The sequence below is a fragment of the Saccopteryx bilineata genome, chromosome 1, assembly GCF_036850765.1.
Source record: "Saccopteryx bilineata isolate mSacBil1 chromosome 1, mSacBil1_pri_phased_curated, whole genome shotgun sequence".
NCBI lineage: Eukaryota > Metazoa > Chordata > Mammalia > Chiroptera > Emballonuridae > Saccopteryx > Saccopteryx bilineata.
The window spans coordinates 183,171,412-183,197,154 of NC_089490.1; the positions used below are offsets into that span (position 1 = coordinate 183,171,412).

General features: G+C 36.3%; 1 protein-coding gene across 6 annotated transcripts in view; it reads left to right on the forward strand.

The window, feature by feature from the left end:
• The window catches only part of LRBA (LPS responsive beige-like anchor protein), a 634,310-nt gene that overhangs the window by 242,921 nt on the left and 365,646 nt on the right, over positions 1-25,743 (forward strand). For all 6 annotated transcript variants that reach the window (XM_066280997.1, XM_066281009.1, XM_066281017.1 and 3 more), the window contains exon 36: positions 20,540-20,648. In XM_066280997.1, the coding sequence (XP_066137094.1) occupies positions 20,540-20,648 (109 nt within the window). The remainder of the gene's footprint in view (positions 1-20,539; positions 20,649-25,743) is intronic.

Sequence of the window (25,743 nt, forward strand, 5' to 3'; positions counted from 1 at the left end):
AAACACATTGTTTTATTGGTTTTGAGTTCAATTATTGATATTTTTTCATGCAAACAAAATTATGTGTAGAAATAATCAGTAATATATGATATAATCATGTAATATTTTTTAAATTATTTTTACCAAGACAGAAGAGAATACATATACATGTAATATGATTTAAGCTAAAAAATTAAATTTGCACATATTTTGAGCAAGGACATTGATTTCCTGAATCATCATTTTGTTTTATGGTGTATTGAATCATTATCAGTACTATCATCTCTACTTTGTTTTAAATATGCAAGCAATTGATCTGAAAGTTTTATTTTTTTCCAAATGCATGGTTTTGTTTTGAAACAGCTTTATATTATTTAAAGAACACCATGACCCCAGTTTTAGAATGGTCTGTGATACTGTGGTACCACACCAATGGGAAAGTCAGTTATTACCATTTCCTTCACCTTCTTTAATTAAATTTGGAGGTTCGATATTACACTAAATTAAAGCATGGTAGGTCACATTATTATGTATGTTGGGCTTTAGTTGATTTATTTATATATTTGATTTATTTTATATTAATTGCTTTTTTCTTCACTTTAAAAACATTTTTAATTGAAAAATGAATTTGATTAAACTAATTCCAGTACAACTGTTGCTTACATTTATAAATTAAATTCTGTGTCAATAAATCTTAAAAGTCTTTTGTATTTAGTTAAAAGTTTAGATTTTATATTTTGCCTTTCTTATTTCTATTATTCTTAATGGCTTTTTGACATTTCTTCTTGAAGCTTTACTCTCTCAGTATCGAAGTTAGTTTTGCCAGTGTGAAAAGATCCTGCTGCTGGGTGGCCTGCGTTCTTGACATTCTGCCTTCCATCCACCCAGTAAATAGTATTTAGAGCATTTTAAACTCCTGATGTTGTAGGCAGCTCTGAGTCAGCTGCTCTGTGTACATCATCAAGTCTTGTAACTTCACTCGTTTGACTTGCGTTATGAGGAATAATGCATTGGATAATTTTATATATTAAAGTGGTCCTGTGTTTGTCCTTATACTCTGGAGTTCTGAAAAAGCAATGCAAATTCTCTAAATAAGATTTTTATAGCTTAAAATACTAAGGAACCCTATGGAATTGCTTGTCTTTTTGCATAATTTCTCAATTTTTCTCCTCATTTGTATATTATGGACTGATTAAAGTTTTCAGTTATTTACAGTAAAATTCAGGAAAGTAGTAGACCGTGAAACTTAGTTTAAGGTACAATATTTGTTAAAGATTTTAAGATAAAAATTCTATCTTGAAATTTATACTTTATTAATTACATAAGTAATTAAAAATAACCTGTAATTACAGTATTGGGTTTAGTTTACTGAAAATACATTTTGAGAATGTTCCTAGCTTTCTTACTCTTATATCTGCTATTCTGACTTTTTTCTTTTCCCCATCCTTGAAAAGCGTAGAAAGGGCAGATTATCCTACATACTGTTGGTCACATTGCTTTAATTATCCTCTGGGGATAGTCGTTATCTGCTTATTACAGCAATAATTCATACTTGTATCCGAATATGTAAATAGCCCCCATAAAAGACATAATGTTTCTAAAACTAATATACCTGTCTCTCTCTTCAATATTCCACTGCTCAGAGTGAACCACTGCTTTCTGAGCATTCATTTAGTAGGCCTTGCATTTTTCTGCACTTTAAATATCATAGATTCTTAATAAATGTTTATGGGATAAGTGAGAAGAAATGGAGGAGAGAGTGAAGGAGGACAGGGAGGAAGGGAACCAGGGCTAAACATATTTTATTCTGACCACATTGGCCATTATCGGGTTGTATTTTGCTAATAGATAATAAAGGCATTTGTTGCATTTATGTAAACAGTGCGGCTAGGATATAGTCTTATCTGCACCATCCAAAGTTGAAATCTGAATAAAAGTAGATAGAGTATGTCTCTTGGATACTCTGGAGTGGTTTTTATTTTAGTGTTTTTTTAAAGAGCTGTGGGCCGTCTGCTTAAATTTTAAAAATTATTTGCATAGTAAGGTAATTCACAAGAAAACTTTAAATATAATAAACAGTTGTTTGAATGATCTAATTTTGGGGGATAGAGTAAGACATTGTTTCAAAGATTTGTTGAGAGTTGATTTTTATCTCTTCACTCTTAACCCTGAATGGATATTGAAGGTTGTGTGGGTTGTTTATAAAGAGGCATGCATTATTCTTTCCACTTAAAGATAAGACTACTTAATGTTTAGTATTTTGTGAAAGTTTAATTTCTCCCCATAATTAGTGTAAACATATTTTTCTTTATTTTCTTCAAGTGTTTGTCTTTAAACCACTCATATGGTCAAATTCTTTTCACTTTTAATTTTCTAGCTTGATCTTAGTTTTCTATGGTTACTTCTTAGGTTTGTTACATTCTGATTGAGGTAAAACAATCATTTAAATTGTGTTTTTACTGCTTAAAGATTTTAGGAATTATTACTTTTAAGTGCAGGATTTCTTGTTTAACCTTTCTTAGCAAGGCCAATGTATAACTTTCAGAAACAGGTAGTGTGGATTCAGTATACTTATGTTTGAATAGACATTTGATAGCCTTATGTATTTTTTAAAACTGTTATAGTTTATATTTAAATGGAATTATTTACTATATTAAATGGAAATGATTACATAAAAGTGGAAGTCAATTAGGGGTTGGAGAAAGAGGAAAGAAAACTAAACTTTGAGAAGAATTAAATGAAAATAAACTGAAAACAGTCAATTCACTTCATTCGTTTAGAAAACATGCACACTACCTATTTTGGGAATAAAGGATTTGCAAATAGACAGAATAGACATTCTTACTCTAATACAGTTTATTTAAATTGTCATAGATAAACAATAAAGAAGTAAAAAAGTTTATATTATGTCAGAAGGTGATAAATGCTATGAGAAAAACAAGGAGAGAAATCTCAGAATAGGTACAATGTGGGGCAGAGGATGTTGTAATTTAAATAAGGTAGTCAAGGTGGGATCTAGAAGGATGAGTTCCTACAAAATGCTGAGCAAATGCTACCAGTAGTGAAGAGACCAAGGCAGTTATAGGAAACTAGAAGACGGTAGATATGTTGTAACAGAAATCCTGTGTTGCATTCCAAGTGGGGAGTTAGCAGAGCCATTTCCATCAATGTTTTTTTCCTTTCTACATAAAACTAACTTATCTCCCTCATATATATGCATATTCTCTTGAGAATAAATTATTTCATTGTCCTAAGAATTTCTTTCATCTAGAACTTGTCAACTCTCTATTCTTCCATTCTAACCTCACTACCATTGTGAGTTAGTGTTTTAAAAGACACAACTAGGGGTTATTGTGCAAAATAAGTTTGGGAAAAATAGCTTGATATCAGGCTGTGACATTGATGTTAAATTTAAAATTTATATTAAATTACTGAGCTCTCCTATTTTCTGGTAGAAATATCTTTGTGGAGTGTTTGCTCTTTTCATTCCAGTTGTTGTGAAGTGCATGCAGTCTCCCGGATGAAGGATTATAGCTTCCACAAGAAGTGGGTACCACCTGGGCTAGTTCTGAACTGAGGAAGCTCTAGATTGGTTATAAATTTGTATGCAGCCTGCTAAAGAATTCTGAAAAACAAAAAGTTTTAAAAATATTCTTTTGTTGGTCACCATTCTGTTCTTTCTAGGGCTTTATTTAGGTTTATGTATTTTATGATGTTAGACTCTTTGCATCTTTTACTTAGAGTTGTTACAGAGACCTTTACCTTAGAAAGGAGTAGAAAGATACCAATTTAAGGAATTTTGTGTTATCGAATTATTGAATATGTCATGTATGTGTTGGCAGAGAGAGAGAGAGAGAGATGTGAGCAAGCAGGCAGTTACATAGAGAGTTAAGTAATAATTCTGCAAAATAAGAATAAAGACTATATTAATAAATGGAGATATAGTCTGAGAGATAAGGTTTTAATAGCTGTCATATTGCTGAAGGAAGACTTCAGAAACACCTTTTCCCCTCTCAAATTTGGTTTTGACTATTCTCTTTAGTTAATTCTAAAGAAATCCCAATGTTAGAAGGATTGTCACTTTACGAACGCTGCTTCCATATTCTGGGTTGTTTGGGTGCAGAAAAATGGTAGCTTCCTTTCCCATCAGTGGTGAAGATGTTTAGTAGAGAAAATCTGACAGTTGCTGCTAATGGGGGTCACTGAAAGCCCAGGAAATAGAGCAGTAATATTGGGAAACTCTTGGTAAAAATGTGTGTATGTGCTTACCCAAGGTCTAGACTAGTATAATCAGATGTGGACAATGGGCTGTAATGTACTTATGGGAGGTGGTTGTCATCATTACTGTTATTTATTGAGCCTCTAGCGTGAATCTTTTCTAGTTGGTCACTTGATAGGGCTGTTTGTTTCCTAAGGCTGACACAAACATTTTTTTTCTCCCTGCACTGTAGATATAAATTATACATAATTTTTCTTCTTAATATTAAAATATATGAATCATTTTGTGCTCTGCATTTAGAGAGATAATTTAACATAGAGTAAACCTAATATTTTGAAACTCATTATAATTAAAACTTTAGTCTAATTTATCTCTTAATTTGTTGGGAAGAATAGTTGACACAACTGTTGGATAAATTGCAGTTGCTAAATACTGTATAATTTGTATAATTCAGGAAATATGCATAGTGGTGGAAAAAAGAGACCCTTTGAAAAGCACAAAAAATTTAGATGTATTATTTCATCTTTATATTTTTTATAATGAAAAGATTGTATTTGTGTCTTAAAGGGGGATTTTCTGAAATTCTGGACTTAAAAGCATTTTGTAAATTATGAAGAAAAGAAATATGCTTGCTTTCTTCTTTGGAACTAATATTAAATATTTTATGTACACCCTAATCAAATTTTATGCTTTCCTTTAAATAAGATTAGACAAGAATATTTTGCACTATGCAGTAAAAATGTTTTAAACTTAAATTTTGATATAGTTATGTCTGACCTAAAAGCTCTAGAGTTTTACTTTCAATTAGATAAATTTAGATACTTGAGACTATTTACTTTCAAACATTGCCACAAACTATTCATTTACCAAATAATGATTGAACACAGCATACCTGAACAGTAACTCTTAGTGCTATGGTTGATGAAAAAAAAAAGAGTAAGTAAGAGATGTCTTTCCTCAATAAATGGTCTGATAGGGAATCCAAAGAAATATACATAACAATTGTATAAACAAGTATAATATATGCTGTATACACAATAAGCATTAGGTAAAGACTGACATAAAATAAGCTCTTTGTAGTATAGGACTGCAGAATATTTTTTAGATGGAAAGAAGATTGAATTGGATCCTAAGGGAATTAAAATTTGATGTAAAGGAAGGACGAAGGAATAGATTGGGGTGGTTTTTTTTATTAAGTGAGAGTTAGGGAGGCAGAGAGACAGACTCCTGCATGCTCCCCAACTGGGATCCAGCTGTCAAGTCCCCTACCAGGCGATGCTCTGTCCATCTGGGGCTGGCTGCTCTGCTGCTCAGCAACTGAGCTATTTTAGTGCATGAGGTGAGGCCAAGGAGCAATCCTCAGCACCGGGGCCAACATGCTTAAATCATTTGAGCCATGGCTACAGGAGGAGAAGAGAGAGAGACACACACAGAGAGAGAGAGAAGGAGAAAGGGTAGAGAAGCAGATGGTCACTTCTCCTGTGTGCTCTGACTGGGGATTGAACCCCAGACTTCTACATGCTCTACCACTGAGCCAACTAGCCAGGGTTGGGGTGGTTTGGGCACTCAATTTCTGTCATTTGTTTAGTACCTATTTATTGATTACATTCTGTGTGCCAGGCGCTGCTCTGGAGGATGTAGCTATGAATAAGATGCTACCATCATGGAGGAGAGGACAAGTAATAAATAAGATAATTCAGATAGTAACTTATGTTTAGAAGAAAACAGCAAGATGTTATGAGAATGAAGGAAGGGAAAGCTTATAGGAGACCAGTGTAGAGTGCCCAAGGAAGATTTGTGAAGTGATCGTTGACCTGAATGAAGAGAAGTTGCTGAGTAGTATGAGGTAGGTCACAACATTTTAAGGTGAGATAGCAAGAACAGAGTCCTCGAGCAGGGACTGATGTTGGTATATTATTGAAACTAATAAAAGGCCACACTGGTCGGAGCAGAATGAGTAAGGGAGAGAGTGAGGTTTGGAAATGTCAGAAGTATTTGGGTTTCAGATCACACATAGGGCCCTGGAAGCTGTGGTAAGAAATTTGGAGTTAATCTTGTTCAGTAAGAATACATTGCAATTTTAAGCAGGGGGGAAGTAGGGTGACATGATGTACATTTTCTTGTGTTTGTGAATGTGGCATTTCACTGTTTATTTGTGAAATTTTAATTATTTTTAACTGGTAAAATACAGGTAAAGTAAAATTTACCACCTTAATTTTTAACCATTTGAATGTGTACAGTTCAGTGGCATTAAGTTTATTCACATTTTTAAAATTTTAATTTTAAAATATAAATTTGGTGACATTGGCTTATAAAATTATATGTTTCAGATATAGAGTTCTATAATACAGCATCTGTATGTTGTATGTTTACCAACCCAAGTCAAATTGTTTAGAATTCATTACCACCATCCATCTCCAGAACTCATTTCATCTTGCAGATTTGAAACTCTGTGCCCATTAAATAACTAGCCATTCCGCCCTTCCCTCTCCCAGTCCCTGGTAACCACGATTATACTTTCTGTCTCTGAATTTGACTACTCCTGGTACTTCATATTAGTGGAGTCATACAGTATTTGTCCTTTGATGTCTGGCTTTTTTCACTTAGTGTCACAAGTTTCATCCATATTTGTAGCACATGTCAGAATTTCTTTCCGTTTAAAGGCCAAATAATATTCCATTGTGTGGCCTGACCAGGTGGTGGCGCACTGGATAGAGCGTCAGACTGGGATGCCGAAGACCTAAGTTTGAGACCCCGAGGTTGCCAGCTTGAGCGTGGGCTCATCTGGTTTGAGCAAAGCTCACCAGCTTGGACCCAAGGTCACTGGCTCTAGCAAAGGTTTACTCGGTCTGCTGAAGGCCCGTGGTCAAGGCACATATGAGAAAGCAATCAATGAACAACTAAGTTGTTGCAACAAAAATTAATGATTGATGCTTCTCATCTCTATCCGTTCCCATTTGTCTGCCCCTATCTATCTGACTCTGTCTCTGTAAATAAAGAAAAAGAAAAAAAAATCCCATTGTGTGTATATATCACATTTTATTTCTCCATTTATCCATTGATGGACACTGGGTTCCTTTCACCTTTTGGTTATTGTAATTATTGTGCTGCTAGTCCTTGCTTCCCATTCTTTTGGCTATAGACCCAGAAGAGGAATTGCCTGATCATATGAGCTATATATGATTCATACAAAATAGGATCCATAAAATATCTATATATGATCCATATAAAATGTGATCTGTATTTTATATGGATCATGTATTAATTTTTTGAGGAACCCCTGTTCTGTTTTCCTTAACAGTTACATATTTTTACACTCCTACCAGTAGTGCATAATGGTTTCAATTTCTCTGTATTCTTGCCACCACTAATTTTATGGGGTTTTTTTTGATAGTAGGCATTCTAATGAGTGTGAGGTGGTATCTCATGGTTTTGATTTGCATTTCCCTAATAATTAGTGATTTTGAGTATCTTTTCTAGTTCTTATTAGCCGTTTGTATATCTTCTTCAGAGAAATATCTGTTCAATACTTTGCTCAGTTTTGAATCAGCTGTTTATTTTTTGTTATTGAGTTGTAGGAGATTTTTGTATAATTGGGATAGTAACCCCTTATCAGGGATGATTTGCAAATATTTTCTCCCATTCCATGAAATACCATTTTCTTTTGTTGATTATATCTGTTGATTCACAGAAGTTTTATATTTTGATGTGATCTAATTTGTGTTTTCTTTTTAATTTGTTGTATGTGCTCTTGGTTTTATATCTGAGAAATCACTGCCAAATCAAAGGTTATGAAAATTTTGCCCTATGTTTTTTCTAAGAGTTTTATAGTTATAAATACTACATTTAGATATTTAGTTCATTTGTGTTATTTTTTCTACATGGTGTAAAGTAAGGGTCCAACTTTTTTTTTTTTGCATGTGGATATATATATCCAGTTTCCCTTTTCCCATAACATACATTTTTAAAAGAATGAATAGTGTTAGAGTCAGTGTATGGGGAAGAATGGATACAGATAATCAATGAAGATACTACTGAAATATTTCAAGCAGAAGATGAAGATGGCCTAGACTTATGTAATAGCTGTGCTGATGGAGAGAAGCATAGACATATATGTGATATATTCAAGAGTTAAAGCAGTAGAACTTAACTTCATGAATTGGATTTTAAGGTGAGGGGACAATAAATAAAAAATTAGATTAGGATTAATTTAAGTGGATTTAGTTAATAGAAGTGAGAAAAAAATGAGGTAGGGATAGGAAGAGGTTTTATTGAGGTAGGTAGGCAGATTCAAGAGTTCTGTTGGGAAATTTTAAATTTCAACTGCCCGTGGGTATCTAAGTGAAAATTGTAGCTGGATAGTTGGCTGTGTGAGTTGAGAACTGAGAGTAGATACAGGAATCAGCAGCAGTAGTTGGATTGAAAGGTCAAAGGGTGAATTATATAATTTAGATAGAGGGAAGGGCACAGAACTGAGCTCTGGGATGCCTCAACATTTAGAGGTAATACACGAGAGGAGACAGTGAAGAAGCAGCTTCTAAGTAGGAAAATCAGGGAAGCTGTATTTCATGTTGAGGAAGATAAGAGAATGAAATGTTTTGAGGACTATATGGTTACCCTACTATTTGTATATATTGAATAGTCCTGACTTCTTGTATTAGACTGTACACTCTCCGTCGATAGTTTTATGCATCTTTGTATTTCTCACATATGATAGTCTGGAATTGCCTGGCATAAGCTAGTGTTAGAAGTTTATTTTTGGCCCTAGCCATGTAGCTGGTTGGTTAGTGTTGTCCCGATACACCAAGGTTGTGGGTTTGATCCTCAGTCACACGCATACAAGAATCTGCCAGTGACTGCATAGATAAGTGAAACAACAAATCTCTCTCTCTCTCTCTCTCTCTCTCTTTCTCTCTCTCTCTTTCTCTCTTCCTTCCATCCCTCCTTTCCTTTCTCTCTCTCTAAAATAAAATTTTAAAAAAGGTTTATTTTTTTTAAAAGCATTGCTGGGTCCCCAGCAGTGATTAGGCACTGTTCTATGGTCTGGGACTGTACGAATACATTATGCAAGGTAGGTGCAATTTGGAATGGAAGACAGATTTGTAAATACATAATTGAGATGGTGTCATACAGAATGATACAATGTAATAAGTACCACAAAAAAGGCATATGCACCTTGGTAGGGGATTAGTTCTGTGGAGGGAAACAGATGTAGGATCAGAAAAGGTTTTATTTAGTTGACTCTTGAGTTTTGCTTTGAAGGATGAATAAGATAGGCAAGATGGAATTAGAAGTGAGGTCATTCCTGGCTGAGAGACTAGTAGGAACAGATGCAAAGAGGTGTAAAAGTACAGTGTATAATATTTGAAAAAAGCAGTCTTAGAGAATAAAGGAGCAGCAAAAGTGAACCTGGTTTCTAAGCCGTCCTAAATTGTTAACTCTTCTGTGCATTGTGGGAAGGTAGTTAACATTTTTTAAAAGTATAAAGTGATGATAAGATTTTCATTTTAGAAAAATGACCCTGTGGAACATTGGCTAGACTAATAATACTATTGGAAAGAAGTTTGATTGGAGACTGTTGTAGTAATTGAAGCCATGATGCTGAGTGCCTGAGGGGCACTGGAAAATATTATAGAAACAGCTTTTAGAGTTATTGCAGAGATAGAATGGACAGTATTTAGTCTGCTGGATGTCAAAGAAGGAAGAGTCAAATATGACTTATTTCTACCTTCAGTAACTAGATAAATAGTCATGATTTTAGTTGTCAGGGTCAAGAAGGAAAGAATGAATGATCTCTGAATAAGGAACTAGTTTAATGAATTATGGTCTATTCCGTCCACAGAAATCCTCTGTATGATAATTGCATACCATTAAGTAAAATGAACTGGTTTGTATAGTATGGCTCATTCATACTATATTAAATGTATTAATGCAAGTGTTAAAAATATTTTTACACACAAGCACATATATACATATATATATACACACATATACATAACGACTGTGTGTATATATACACATACACATATACAGATATTATATATGTTTCTACAATGTAAGGACAGGAACATAAACTCTTAATGGTGGTGGCTTATCTTAAAAATGGAACGGGTTGGGACCTTTGAATCGTTGCATGATTTTTTACAACAATAATTTTATACTAAAGCATCAGAAGAAAATAACAGTAAGGATGAATATTATGTATATTGATTGATTTGTCAATCTGTAATCTATCTGTCCATCTTGAAAAATAAATGGTAGGAAAGGGTGTTTGGTCCCTTCAAAATATAACATACAGTTTTTCCTCCTCGTAACTGTTTTTCCAGTACTGTGAACAGTGACCTTTCTCTCCTGTTGTTTGTCCTTTACTTAAGTCTCATCTTCATGATCTTGCTCTCTATTGATGCTTTTTTCATCTTGGGAAGCTCAATGATTTTGCCTCTACAGAACTATGATAGACATGTATTTTTTTTCTTTTTTTAAATTATTGGGGTGACAGTGGTTCACAAAATCATACAGGTTTCCGGCGCACAGTTCTGCAGTACATCATCTGTAGATGGCACATATATGTTTTATGTTGTGTTTGTACTTCTGTTACTTATCTGTTGCTGCATAACACATTAACACAAAGGTTGCAGCTTAAGACAACGCACACTCACCATCTTACAATGTCTGTAGGTTAGATGTTTAGGCATCGTTCAGCTAGATCCTCTATGTAGAGTTTCACAAGTTTGCAGTAATGGTGCTGGCCAAGCTGTGTTCCTCTGTGGAGCTTGGAATCTTCTTCTAATCTTATGTGGTCGTGGGCATAATTCACTTCCTTTCACTCATAGGGCTGAGGTCTCCATTTTCCTGTAGGCTGTCACCAACAGCCAACTCCTAATGGCTGTCCGTATCTCCTCATCACGTGTCTCTCACAGGATGGCTCTCACAACATGCCGGTTTATCTTTTCAGGGCTGGCAGAAGAGTCTTCAGTCTGCTAAGGTGGAGCTTTGTAATGTAACATTCCCAGGAGTGACTATCCCATCATCTTTGCTGTGCAGAGTAACCTTAATTAAAGAATGACTGTTCTGTTGCCTTTGCTATGTATTCTCTTCCTAGAAGCAAGTCCCAGATTCTGCCCAGGTCAGACTCAATCAGATGGGATCATGCAAGATCTTGTCTTTTTTTTTTTTTTTTTCTTCATTTTTCTGAAGCTGGAAACAGGGAGAGACAGTCAGACAGACTCCCGCATGCACCCGACCAGGATCCACCTGGCACGCCCACCAGGGGCGAGGCTCTGCCCACCAGGGGGCGATGCTCTGCCCATCCTGGGTGTCGCCATGTTGCGACCAGAGCCACTCTAGCGCCTGAGGCAGAGGCCACAGAGCCATCCCCAGCGCCCGGGCCATCTTTGCTCCAGTGGAGCCTTGGCTGCGGGAGGGGAAGAGAGAGACAGAGAGGAAAGCGCGGCGGAGGGGTGGAGAAGCAAATGGGCACTTCTCCTGTGTGCCCTGGCCGGGAATCGAACCCGGGTCCTCCACACGCTAGGCCGACGCTCTACCGCTGAGCCAACCGGCCAGGGCTAAGATCTTGTCTTATTGGAGATCTCAACACAGCATGTAGAGTTTACTGGAAAGGACCTTATAGTATTCTCTTTCTCCCCAACTACACTGTAAGGAAACAGCTCTAGTGCTTAGTCTCACCTTTATAATAGTATAAACTGGTGGATAGATCTTTGACGGATAGATAATTTAGAAGACAGAGAATTGTGGTGAAACATGTTAAAAGATCAGAGTAAGTACTCAGAAGACTTTTTCAGTTATATGTAGATGCAATGATTAAGGTTTGATTTTTAGGACATTGGCTGTGAAACAGAGAACATGCATTAAATCTGGAAATTCTACAGAGGAAAAACTGACAATATCTGCTGGCTGATTAGGAGCCTGGAGGAAGGGGGTAGAGAAGAAGGAGGAGACTAGAATAACTGTGAAGTTTTTCTAACTTGTTTGAAGACAATGTGCCATTGACTGATCAATTCAATTAAGGTTTGAGTGCTGTGAGGCAATATATTATTGATGTTAAATTCATGGTGTGGTTTTTTATCTCTAGAGAGAAACTAAAAAGCACAAACCAGTATTTCACATCTGCCTTTGCCTTCTCTATCTGTAGAGTCATAGGAAGTTATTCATTAGCAGTTTTAAAATCACACCAGGGATTGCTTTTATCTGTAATGCCTGAATGTGTACCATTTAATAGCCGTAGAAAAAACTAATGTTACCCAAAAATCATAGTAAAGACATTGTGTTGACTTCTGTAGAGGCTAAGAGACAGTTGGGAAAGTTGGATGCCATCTGAGAATCTCTTCGCTCAGAGTGTTCTGATTTGTTATTTTTTCTTGTTTAGTTCTTCTGTGACAGAGGACATATTTTGTATGATTTCCTTTGAAGTTTATTACAGATTTGTTATTCCACATTTTGCCTGGTTTTCTATATATTCCATGTTTACCTGAAAGAATGTTTATTTTTCACTTAGTGGATATAGTGCTATATAATATGTCAATTAGATCAAGTTTGTGAACATATTGTTAAAAAATACTTAGTAACTTTCTATCTGTTACACCTGGTTATAAGCTGTATTCTTAGGAACATGCAAATGTAGAATCTCAAAGCTCTGAATGTCTATTTCTCTGGTTCATTTATCATTTGAAGTGCTTATTTATCTAAATTTGGCTTCTTAAAGCCATTATTTCCTTGTATTAATCAAGGCGCAGTTGATTCCTTCTTTATCCATGGTTTTAATTACCCGTGGTCAGATATGGTTTAGAAATTTCAAATGGAAAATTCTGATACAAACAACTCAGAAGTTTTAAATTGCATATCATTCTGAGTAGTGTGATAAAATCTCACACTGTCCTGCTTCGTCTCGCCCTTTGTGAATCTTTTCTTTGTACAGCGTCATGTCAACCAAAGGTTGTTGTCACCAGTTCAGTGCCTACAGGAGTTCCCAATATGGGGTTCAGTGAAGGGAAGAGAGTTGATTCAGTGCCAACAGCACAAACATGATTGCAGCACAGCTGTGGAACAGGATGGCCGTGAGCTCGCTCAGCATGGACAGAGCTCAGTACAGTCCTGGTGGCTGTTGCACAGCTTGGGTGAGGGACTTGGGGGACCCAGCTCTGCTTTCGCAGCCCAGGTCCCCTTCGCGCCAGTGTCACAGCTCCTGCCGGCATCAGCTCTGGCTCTGGCCGTACAGCTGGGGCAGGAAAACAGTCTCTGGAGGACACTGAGAGTGCACTCCGCAGAAAGAGGGAGGCTGACTTATAGAGAGAGTGTAGTCCTCCCACCCGTGGGGAACTACCAGTGTCCCATGGACAAACTTGCTTAAGACACAATCTGTTGTCAAGAGAAGAGGGAGAGGCAGTCAAGAGAGGCAAACCTGAATCTCCTTCTCCCTCAGCTTTTATTGATCAGAAGCAGAACAGGGTAACCGGATCACAAGGGATGGAGATCAGGTGACAAGGGGAAAGAATGACGAATGGACTTCTTGCGGACATGGAGAAAGGGGTAATTTTGGTCAGTACAGTACTTTATTTTCTTTTGCTAATTAACAAGCACAAAAGAAGGGGCATCTAGAACCTCTAGGCTAATTTTCTAAAGCCCATTCACATGTGTTCCTTTGTGTCTGCACAGAGGTCACTCACAGCTTCTTGGTGTTTGCATCCAAGAGACATAACACTCAGGGTTTTTAACTAAAGGTCCCCGATCCAGTCATAGAGGGTTCAAGGTTAGGTGGGTGATTCCCTACAAGAGAAGTTCCTGCTCCTGCCAAATTCTCACAGTCTGATTGCTCCAAAAAGTACTGGCCCGATTAGAACGGAGCTGCTCTCATTGATTGATAAGGGTGCAAATGAGGCCATAGCTGTGTAGCTCCGATTAGGCAGGGAAAGTCTCCATTCTATTGGTCCAGTTTCAATCCTAGGAACTCTCATATGAGGGTGGATGCAGATGGTAGGAGCACAGTGCAGGAGGACTGGCAGCTCACTCACTGCAGCTTCTCCCCTAGACTGTTTATTTTTAAAATTTTTATTGAGTTTATTGGGGTGACTTTGGTTAATAAAATTAGATAGGTTTCAGGTGTACAATTCTATTATGCATCATCTGTAAATTGTATTGTGTGTTCACCACCCCAAGTCAATAATTGTTATTAAATCTGTGTTTGATTTCTATATATAAATGATATATGTAGGTTAAAACTTCCTTTATAAACCAAAACTCCCAAAGAGGTACAGAAAAGGAGACTTTATTCAGGTGAAACCATTTGCAAACTGGGGCAGTGCAGTCGCTGGTGAATACAGAAAGTGTGCTCCACTGAGACAAAGGAGGGGCGCCTTTTATAGATACAGCTCCAACACATTCCTAGGTGTTCCAGTTTTATGCAAATGAGTCCAAATGTGTGCTCTTGATTGCTCCAAATCATACTGTTCGATTGGTTGGTCTTCTGTGTTATGATTGGTTGTTATAGAGCAGTTCTTTTTTTTTTTTTTTTTTTTTTTATAATTTTATTTTTTTAATGGGGTGACATCAATAAATCAGGATACATATATTCAAAGATAACAAGTCCAGGTTATCTTGTCGTTCAATTATGTTGCATACCCACCACCCAAAGTCAGATTGTCCTCTGTCACCTTCTATCTTGTTTTCTTTGTGCCCCTCCCCACCCCCTATCCCTCTCCCATTCCCCCCTCCCCCCCGTAACCACCACACTCTTGTCAATGTCTCTTAGTTTCACTATTATGTCCCACCTACGTATGGAATAATACAGTTCCTGTTTTTTTCTGATTTACTTATTTCGCTTCGTATCATGTTATCAAGATCCCACCATTTTGCTGTAAATGTTCCGATGTCATCATTTCTTATGGCTGAGTAGTATTCCATAGTGTATATGTGCCACATCTTCTTTATCCAGTCATCTATTGATGGGCTTTTTGGTTGTTTCCATGTCCTGGCCACTGTGAACAATGCTGCAATAAACATGGGGCTGCATGTGTCTTTACGTATCAAAGTTTCTGAGTTTTGGGGATATATACCCAGTAGAGGGATTGCTGGGTCATAAGGTAGTTCTATTTTCAGTTTTTTGAGGAACCACCATACTTTCTTCCATAATGGTTGTACTACTTTACATTCCCACCAACAGTGTATGAGGGTTCCTTTTTCTCCACAGCCTCTCCAACATTTGCTATTACCTGACTTGCTAATAACAGCTAATCGAACAGGTGTGAGGTGGTATCTCATTGCCGTTTTGATTTGCATTTCTCTAATAGCTAAAGAAGATGAGCATCTTTTCATATATCTGTTGGCCATTTGTATTTCTTCCTGGGAGAAGTGTCTATTCATATCCTCTTCCCATTTTTTTATTGGATTGTTTGTTTGTTTGTTGTTGAGTTTTATGAGTTCTTTGTATATTTTGGATATTAGGCCCTTATCTGAGCTGTTGTTTGAAAATATCATTTCCCATTTAGTTGGCTTTCTGTTTATTTTGTTATCAGTTTCTCTTGCTGAGCAAAAACTTCTTATTCTGATGTAGTCCCATTCATTAATTTTTGCCTTCACTTCTCTTGCCATTGGAGTCAAATTCATAAAATGCTCTTTAAAACCCAGGTCCATGAGTTGAGTACCTATGTCTTCTTCTATGTACTTAATTGTTTCAGGTCTTATGTTTAGATCTTTGATCCATTTTGAGTTAATTTTTGTACAGGAGGAGAGACTGTAGTCCAGTTTCATTCTTTTGCATGTGGCTTTCCAGTTTTCCCAGCACCATTTATTGAAGAGGCTTTCTTTTCTCCATTGTGTGTTGTTGGCCCCTTTATCAAAAATTATTTGACTATATATATGTGGTTTTATTTCTGGACTTTCTATTCTGTTCCATTGGTCTGAGTGTCTATTATTCTGCCAATACCATGCTGTTTTGATTGTCGTGGCCCTATAATAGAGTTTGAAGTCAGGTATTGTTATGCCCCCAGCTTCATTCTTTTTCTTTAGGATTGCTTTGGCTATTCGGGGTTTTTTATAGTTCCATATAAATCTGATGATTTTTTGCTCTATTTCTTTAAAAAACGTCATTGGAAGTTTGATGGGAATTGCATTAAATTTGTATATTGCTTTGGGTAATATAGCCATCTTGATTATATTTATTCTTCCTAGCCAAGAACAAGGTATATTCTTCCATCTCATTATATCTTTTTCGATTTCCCTTAACAATGGTTTATAGTTTTCATTATATAAGTCCTTTACATTCTTTGTTATGTTTATTCCTAAGTATTTTATTTTTTTGTTGCAATCGTGAAGGGGATTATTCTTTTGAGTTCCTTCTCAGTTGTTTCATTGTTGGCATATAGAAAGGCTATTGACTTCTGTATGTTAATTTTGTATCCTGCGACCTTACTGTATTGGCTTATTGTTTCTAGTAGTCTTTTTGTGGATTCTTTGGGGTTTTCGATGTATAGGATCATATCATCTGCAAAAAGTGATACCTTTACTTCTTCTTTTCCGATATGGATGCCTTTTATTTCTTTGTCTTGTCTGATTGCTGTGGCGAGAACCTCTAGTACCACATTAAATAAGAGTGGAGAGAGTGGACAACCCTGTCTTGTTCCTGATTTAAGGGGGAAAGCCTTCAGTTTAGTGCCATTTAATATGATGTTAGCTGATGGTTTCTCATATATGGCCTTTATCATGTTGAGATATTTTCCTTCTATACCCATTTTGTTGAGAGTCTTAAACATAAAATTGTGTTGTATTTTATCGAAAGCCTTTTCTGCATCTATTGATAAGATCATATGGTTTTTGTTCTTTGTTTTGTTGATATGGTGTATTACATTAACCGTTTTACGTATGTTGAACCATCCTTGAGATTCTGGGATGAATCCCACTTGATCATGATGTATTATTTTTTTAATATGTTGTTGTATTCGATTTGCTAGTATTTTGTTTAGTATTTTAGCATCTGTATTCATTAGAGATATTGGTCTGTAGTTTTCTTTTTTTGTGCCATCCTTGCCTGGTTTTGGTATGAGGGTTTTGTTGGCCTCATAAAATGTGTTTGGAAGTATTGCTTCTTCTTCAATTTTTTGGAAGACTTTGAGTAGAATAGGAACCAAGTCTTCTTTGAATGTTTGATAAAATTCGCTGGTATAGCCGTCAGGGCCTGGACTTTTATTTTTGGGGAGGTTTTTAATGGTTTTTTCTATTTCTTCTCTACTGATAGGTCTGTTTAGGCTTTCTGCTTCTTCTTGACTCAGTCTAGGAAGGTTGTATTGTTCTAGGAATTTATCCATTTCTTCTAGGTTGTTGAATTTAGTGGCATAAAGTTTTTCATAGTATTCTACAATAATTCTTTGTATATCTACGGTGTCCGTGGTGATTTCTCCTCTTTCATTTTGGATTTTGTTTATATGAGTTCTTTCTCTTTTTTCCTTGGTAAGTCTTGCCAAGGGTTTGTCAATTTTGTTGATCTTTTCAAAGAACCAGCTCCTTGTTCTATTAATTTTTTCTATAGTTTTTCTGTTCTCTAATTCATTTATTTCTGCTCTGATTTTTATTATCTCTTTTCTTCGGCTGGTTTTGGGTTGTCTTTGTTCTTCTTTTTCTAGTTCCTTAAGGTGTGAAGTTAAGTGGTTCACTTGGGCTCTCTCTTGTTTGTTCATATATGCCTGAAGCGATATGAACTTCCCTCTTATCACTGCTTTTGCTGCATCCCATAGATTCTGATATGTCGTATTGTCATTTTCATTAGTCTGTATATATCTTTTGATCTCTGCACTTATTTCTTCTTTGACCCATTCATTTTTTAAAAGTATGTTGTTTAGTTTCCACATTTTTGTGGGATTTTTTTCCTCTTTTTTGCAGTTGAATTCTATTTTCAAGGCTTTATGATCAGAAAATATGCTTGGTACAACTTCAATTTTTCTGAATTTGCTGATATTGTTTTTGTGGCCCAACATATGGTCAATTCTTGAGAATGATCCATGTACACTGGAGAAAAATGTATACTCAGTCACTTTGGGATGAAATGTCCTGTAGATGTCTATCATATCCAGGTGCTCTAGTGTTTTGTTTAAGGCCACTATGTCTTTGTTGATTCTCTGTTTGGATGACCGATCTAGAGCCGTCAGCGGTGTATTGAGGTCTCCAAGTATGATTGTATTTTTGTCAGTTTTTGTTTTAAGATCAATAAGTAGCTGTCTTATATATTTTGGTGCTCCTTGGTTTGGTGCATATATATTAAGAATTGTTATGTCTTCTTGATTCAGTGTCCCCTTAGCCATTATGAAATGGCCATTTTTGTCTCTGAGTACTTTTCCTGTCTTGTAGTCAGCATTATCCGATATGAGTATTGCTACACCTGCTTTTTTTTGGATGTTATTTGCTTGGAGTATTGTTTTCCAGCCTTTCACTTTGAATTTGTTTTTATCCTTGTTACTTAGATGAGTTTCCTGTAGGCAGCATACAGTTGGATTTTCTTTTTTAATCCATTCTGCTACTCTGTGCCTTTTTATTGGTGAGTTTAATCCGTTTACATTTAGTGTAATTATTGATACTTGTGAGTTCCCTATTGCCATTTTATATCTTGCTTTCTGTTAGTTTTGTGTCTTGTTTGATCCTTCTCTTTTGTTTTTCTATCTTTTGTTTTTATTTGGTTGTATTCCATACATCTTTCCTCTGTTGCTATCTTTTTTATCTCATGTGCTTCTGTGGTGGTTTTTTCAATGGTGGTTACCTTTGAGTAATGAAAAGGGTCCCTACCCTGTTCATTGTAGCGAACTATTTTGTGAGTACTTTTGCACTCCATCGTCCTTTGCTACTGTTAATCTCCGTCTTCTCCCCCTCTTTCTTTTTGTTGTTGTCACAGTTTAAATTTGGTTTTATTGTGTTCTTCTTGGAGCTTTTACTTGTGGCTCTGTTTTTTTTTGTTCTTTGTATCTGATTGGAGAACCCCCTTTAGTAATTCCTGGAGTGGGGGTTTTCTGATGATAAATTCCCTCATCTTTTCTGTATCTGTGAATGTTTTTATTTCTCCTTCGTATTTGAAGGATAGCTTTGATGGGTATAGTATTCGTGGCTGAAAGTTCCTCTCTTTCAGGACTTTAAATATTGGGGTCCACTCTCTTCTAGCTTGTAGAGTTTCTGCTGAGAAATCTGATGATAATCTAATGGGCCTTCCTTTATATGTTGTATTCTTCTTTTCCCTGGCTGCCTTGAGAATTTTTTCTTTGCTGTTGGTTTGTGTCAATTTCATTATGATATGCCTTGGAGTAGGTTTGTTGGGGTTAAGAAAACTTGGAGTTCTGTTTGCTTCTTGAACTTGAGGCTTTAGTTCTTTCCACAGGCTTGGGAAGTTCTATAGAGCAGTTCTGACTGAGATCTTATGAGGTCTCTTTTTCTCCCCGCCCTCAGAGTCTGCAAAAAAATTTAGCTTTTTTGAGTATCTAGCAAATCTGAGTATAAATCACCATAATGTTGTGTGAGGGTTTGCTTTCGTATATTTGAGGCCTGGTCTAGTTCTCATTTTCGAAGGTATATCTGGGTTCCTTCTGTAAGCTTGGGTAATCGACTGGACCTGTTGACCTTGACAGGTTGTAAACTTCAATGTTTGTGTCCCTAGCTCTGTAAGACTGACACAGTTCTGCTTAGTTTTTCTGTGCCCTCCTGTGAAGAGCAAGTACTTCCGTGGGAAAAGTCAGGCCAAATGGGTTTTGAGTGCTTTCTTCTCTAGGATCTTGACTTCTAAATCTTACCTGCCTTGGAAACTCACTAATATTATTAAAAAAGATTGAAACATAAATTTCATTAAGCATTTTTAGTCGCTTTTGTTTCATAGCTAGTTTCATAAAAGCCAATCTGTGCTTGCCAAAAAGAAAACATTTTGTCGTTACATTCTTCAGTTATGCAGTGCAGCGATGAATTCCAGCCTTTTCCATCCTATGGCACACATAAACTAATGACTGAAATTCTGTGGCACACCAAAAAGTACAGGTTTTGACAATCTAACCCCAAAAATACACATAATTTTGATTCATTCACACTGGATGGCTATTGTGTGTTGACTGTTGTCATTTTTTTAAATTTGTCAGTCTAAGGGAAAAGAGGTCAGTGGCCCTAACTAGTCAGTTATTGCATGTTTTAAAATTTTTTGTGGCACACCCATTGAAAAGCACCGATATAGTGGAAAGTGATGATACTTTATTAGATGTGATGTCAGATAGGAGAGGAAACATTCTTTCCTTCCTAGTTAACAGTAAATAATCATATCTGATGTATGTGGATACATATATTTATTCAATAATGTCCATCTCTTTATAGGTTGCTGAGCCAGACAATGAAGGATCATCTAGTAAGGGTAGCAAATGAAGCTGAATTTATCCTGAGCAGGCAGCGAGCAGAGGACATTCACAGACACGCAGAATTTGAGGTAGGTTACACATATGGTTGTTGTGAGGACATCGCCACTGCATACGTAAAATATCAGTATTGTATAAATATAAGCAAACAGGTCATCAAAAAGTTAAGACTTAAATTGTGAGAGAATCATGGGGGATTCTGGGAAGACTAGTACACGTCTTTCTAGCCCTCTCTAGTTTACCTACAGATTACTTGTAGCAGCTTCTGTATTTGAGAGAACTGATCTTAACCATGTGAGTTGGGTGTTGAAGTTGATAGTTTTCCAGTAACGTAAATTAGTGGACATTTGTTCTCCCTGGGCAAAACTGAGCTAGTTAACTGGAAATGAAACCCGTAAGGAAGAGATAAAATCTTGTAGGTTTCTAGAGAGAAGCTAGACACAAGCATGCAGTTTCTTGACCCTTAGCATGCAGTTTGAGAGCACGCTAATCTGTGTGGCGGAGGAAATGAGGGAGCATACAGCTAGCTTTCTTCCTGGATGCTCTCAGGGGCACCAAGTGACAGACCCCTCCTGGGACAGTTGCTTATCTCAGCAGTGTACCTGAACACATGAAACAAATGTTAATTGTTAAGTTATTGGTGTTGTTGTAGCTTGGTAAATTAACAAATTTCATACCTAAGATGAACTAGAAAGTTTGATAAGAATATTTGCTAAGAAGTAGAAAATAATAAAAAGCACCACCTGGGTTCATTCTAACATGTTATGAGCAGTTAATTCAGATGTTGCTGATATTTTCCTGGTACATTAAAAAAGATGGAAATATCCCCAGTGTATTTTATATGACCATCATAACATGAAAAAAGTACTGGAAAAATAAAACTCTAAAAGATCCATTGTACTTAAGAGTATGGGTACTGCCTGACCTGTGGCGGTGCAGTAGATAAAACCGCCACCTGCAATGCTGAGCTTGCCGATTTGAAGCCCTGAGGTCACTGGCTTGAGCATGAGCTCATAGGCTTGAACAGGGGCTTACAGGCTTGAGAAGGACATCCTCCACCTGATCCCAGAGGTTGTCAGCTTGAGCCTAGAGGTCGCTGGTTTGAAATGCCCAATATTAGTGACTTGAGCCTAAAGGGCGTTGGCTTGACCAAGGGGACTTTGGCCCAGCTTGAACCAGAGGTTTGATCACATACAAAAAGCAATAAATGTACAACTAAAGAGAGAGCAACTGCGAGCTGATGCTTCTCACCGTCTCTCCGTCCTCTCTGTCTCTCCTGTCTCTCATTCTCTCTCACCAAAAAAAAAAAAAAGAAAAGAAAAGAAAAGAATATGGGTACATAGTTCTAACTGGAACTTGAACCAACATCCTCCAACAATGTAATAAAGGAATGATATACTATGGAAACTTAAAATTTTTTTCTGGAATTCAAATATGGTTTAATATTAAAATGTGTACCTATTAAATTATATCAAAACAAAATGGAAAAATTATGTGAAGATATCAGTAAATATAAAAAAAGGCATATTTTAGATTTTAGCAGATAGCCCTAATAAGACTCTGAGAAAAAAGTATATAAAAAAACAACCTGAATAAGATAAAGACTGTTTACTGAACATTTTAAATGGTTAAAGCCATTTCTATTAAAATTAGGATAAAAGTATTGTCTGCTATTATTATTTAATATTTTGATGTTCTTGTAAGTATAAGATAATTAATATAAATTCTAGAAAAGAAGAAATTACTTTTATATTGTTAATGCTATGACCTAGGAAAATCTACAATAACTAATAGGAACTTTGGTAAGATTATTGGATATATAATAAATAAACAAAAAATATAATAGCTTTTAATTTAAGTAACAAGTATTAGCCAGGTAAGAATAGAAACAGATATAGCCTGTATACAATTTAGACAAAGAAAATTGGAGTCAGATTCTGTAAGAAATGCACAGATAATATTTGGAATATAAAATCTTATTAATACAAAACAAAATATAAAGTACTGGAAAATCATTCCCTGCTGGACAGTGTATCTTGTTCATTGCGTGTGTGTGTGTGTGTGTGTGTGAGAGAGAGAGAGAGAGAGAGAAAGAGAAAGAGGTGGGAGGGATGGGGAGAGAGAGAGAGAATGAGAATGAATCAGTTTTTTATTTTGACATAATTTGAGATTTATAGGAAAGTTATAAGAGTAATACAAGAGCTTCTGTACCCCCCACCTCTCTTTCCAGTTGGAATTAAAAGGAGGAAAAAAAATTCCTTTGCAGCCCTCTAGACTAACCCAGACCCTATTTCTTGGTGTCCTTACTAATTGACTATGAAGTTACTTTGTAACTCTGGATTGAAATTGCAGTTCATTCTTTTTATTTGATTATTTAGAGATTGCGGTGGTGTTCTATGTGTATGAATGAGAGAATGAGGAAGGAAATAATGTGGACTTTAGAAAATACTTTTAAACACTGTATTATGCAAGAGAACTGATTTGAACCAAACAGTACATATATACTGCTCTTAAAAATTAAGGGATATTTTGGCCCTGGCCGGTTGGCTCAGTGGTAGAGTGTTGGCCTGGTGTGCAGGAGGAGTCCCAGGTTTGATTCCCGGCCAGGGCACACAGGAGAAGTGCCCATCTGCTTTTCCACCCCTCCCCCCCTCCTTCCTCTCTATCTCTCTCTCTCCTTCCTGCAGCCGAGGCTCCATTTTGCAAAGTTGGTCAGGGCGCTGAGGATGGCTCCATGGCCTCTGCCTCAGGTGCTAGAATGGCTCTGGTTGCAACAGAGTGACTCCCTAGATGGGCAGAGCATCGCCCCCTGGTGGGCATGTGGGGTGGATCCCGGTCGGGTGCATGCGGGAGTCTGTCTGACTGCCTCCCAGTTTCTAACTTCAGAAAAATACACACAGAACAAACAAACAAACCCCCCCCCCAAATTAGGGGATATTTTAAAATGTATTTGTTGTTTAACTGAGGTATGACGGTGACAATAGTAGCTATGTAGTATGAGTAATGATCTGTTAGGAACTGTTAGGGAATTCTTATAAGTTTTCACTAACTTAATCCTTGCAGTAAAGCTGGAGGTAGTACTATCATATTATTGTCTCTCACTTTCTAAATGAGAAAACAGCATTAGAAGGAAATAGCCCAGAGTTACAACTAGAATTCAGATGCAGACAGTTTGTTTCTTTATCACTAATCCATGTTTTGATTCACATTCATTAGATTTCTTAGAATGTGTAAAGGGGATTTATTTCTGGCACATACAGCAGCTTTATTTTGAGCTATTTAATTTTATACTTTATCTAGTTTTTCATTTTAGTTCTTACCTTGCTTTGAGATTTGTAATATTATAGTATTATAAAGCATGATAATGGAATATTTTATAAAAAACAACTTCCAAAAAATTATTATTACTTAAATTTTTAGTGGAGAAAATAGATTTGTTCAGCTCTTCCACACGAGTCACTTTTAAGAGAGCAACCATATATTTTTATCTTTACTAGTCTTATTTTCACAGAAAAAAGAATTCCCTTTGTTTATGCCACAAAATCCAATTGATTGAGGCATGTTCATGTTTAATATATATCTGACTATATTGCTCTTAAATCTTAAATAATACTCTACAAGATGAAGCATATTTTTTCCTAGACAGCTTGTATTCTAAAGGTTATCTGTATTCAGCCTTGAATTTATGCTGTGCATTCTTTAATAATATATCTGGATTTTATCTACTGCTAGTTACTTCCTCCTGCAAAAAAGAGATGTCATCTATTTAATATACCATTTGTGGTTGTAAAGTAGCTGACTTGTTTCATTTATTATCAAGGGATTGATGACTGTAGATCTGAAAGGCACATCTCCTTAGTTCATTTCATGATTATCTTTAGAGAGGAATATCCTTGACATCTTCTGCTTTTGATTTATTTAGAGATTCATAGAATGTCACAAGATCTCTGATTAGGCGTTCATCTTAACTTTATTTTTAATCTTACTGCGGTAAACAGAATGTTTATTTAAAATGTATATTGTGTAAAACATTGGACCCTATCTTGTAAATATGGTGTATGTATGGGTGTATACAACTCATGACAATCTTTTTGTTACAAAATTTGTCTATTGTAATTTGGTTTATTTAAACTAACGTGATACAACTGTAAAACGTGATTGACTATCACAAAATAATTTAAATTTTAGGAATCTATATAAGTTAAAATCCACTTCAATAAGAATTTCTTTATGTTCTTATTACTGTTGTTGCTTTGAATGTCAACTACTATACTACAAAACATTATATGGGTTTGTTTTTTTTTTTTGTTTTTTTTTTTACAGAGAGTCAGAGAGAGGGATAGACAGACAGGAACAGAGAGATGAGAAGCATCAATCATTAGTTTTTTGTTGCGCGTTGCGACTTCTTAGTTGTTCATTGATTGCTTTCTCATATGTGCCTTGACCATGGGCCTTCAGCAGACTGAGTAACCCCTTGCTGGAACCAGCGATCCTGGGTCCAAGCTGGTGAGCTTTTTTTTTTTTTTTTTTTTTTTTTTGCTCAAGCCAGATGAGCCCGCGCTCAAACTGGCGACCTCGGGGTCTCGAACCTGGGTTCTTCCACATCCCAGTCCAACACTCTATCTACTGCGCCACCGCCTGGTCAGGCATATGGTTATTAACTTCAATAGAATGGAAAACTAGTTGTCTAGTGAGCTTATTTGAAGTAATTTAAAGTCTTATTTATTTATGAACAAAAGGCCACGAATGCACTTGATTAATTCTTAATAAAGCAGTTGAGGCCCTGGCTGGTTGTCTCAGTGGATAGAGCCTTGACCCTCAGTGTATGGACATCTTAGGTTCGATTCCCAGTCAGAGCATTCAAGAGAAGTGACCATCTGCTTCTCCCCCACTCCCTTTCACTCTTTTCTCCCTCTTCCTTTCCCTTAGCCAATGGCTCAATTGATCTGAGTGTTGGCCCTGGGTGCTAAAAATAGCTCAGTACTCGAGCATAGACCTTAGATGGGGTCGCCAGGTGGATTCTGGTCAGGGTACATGAGGGATCTGTCTCACTATCTCCCCATCTTATACTTAAAACAAAATCTATAAGCAATCTATGAATATATATTTTTAGATAGATTCAAATATTTTTCACATTAGCAAACTATTTTTCAGTAAAATGTGAAC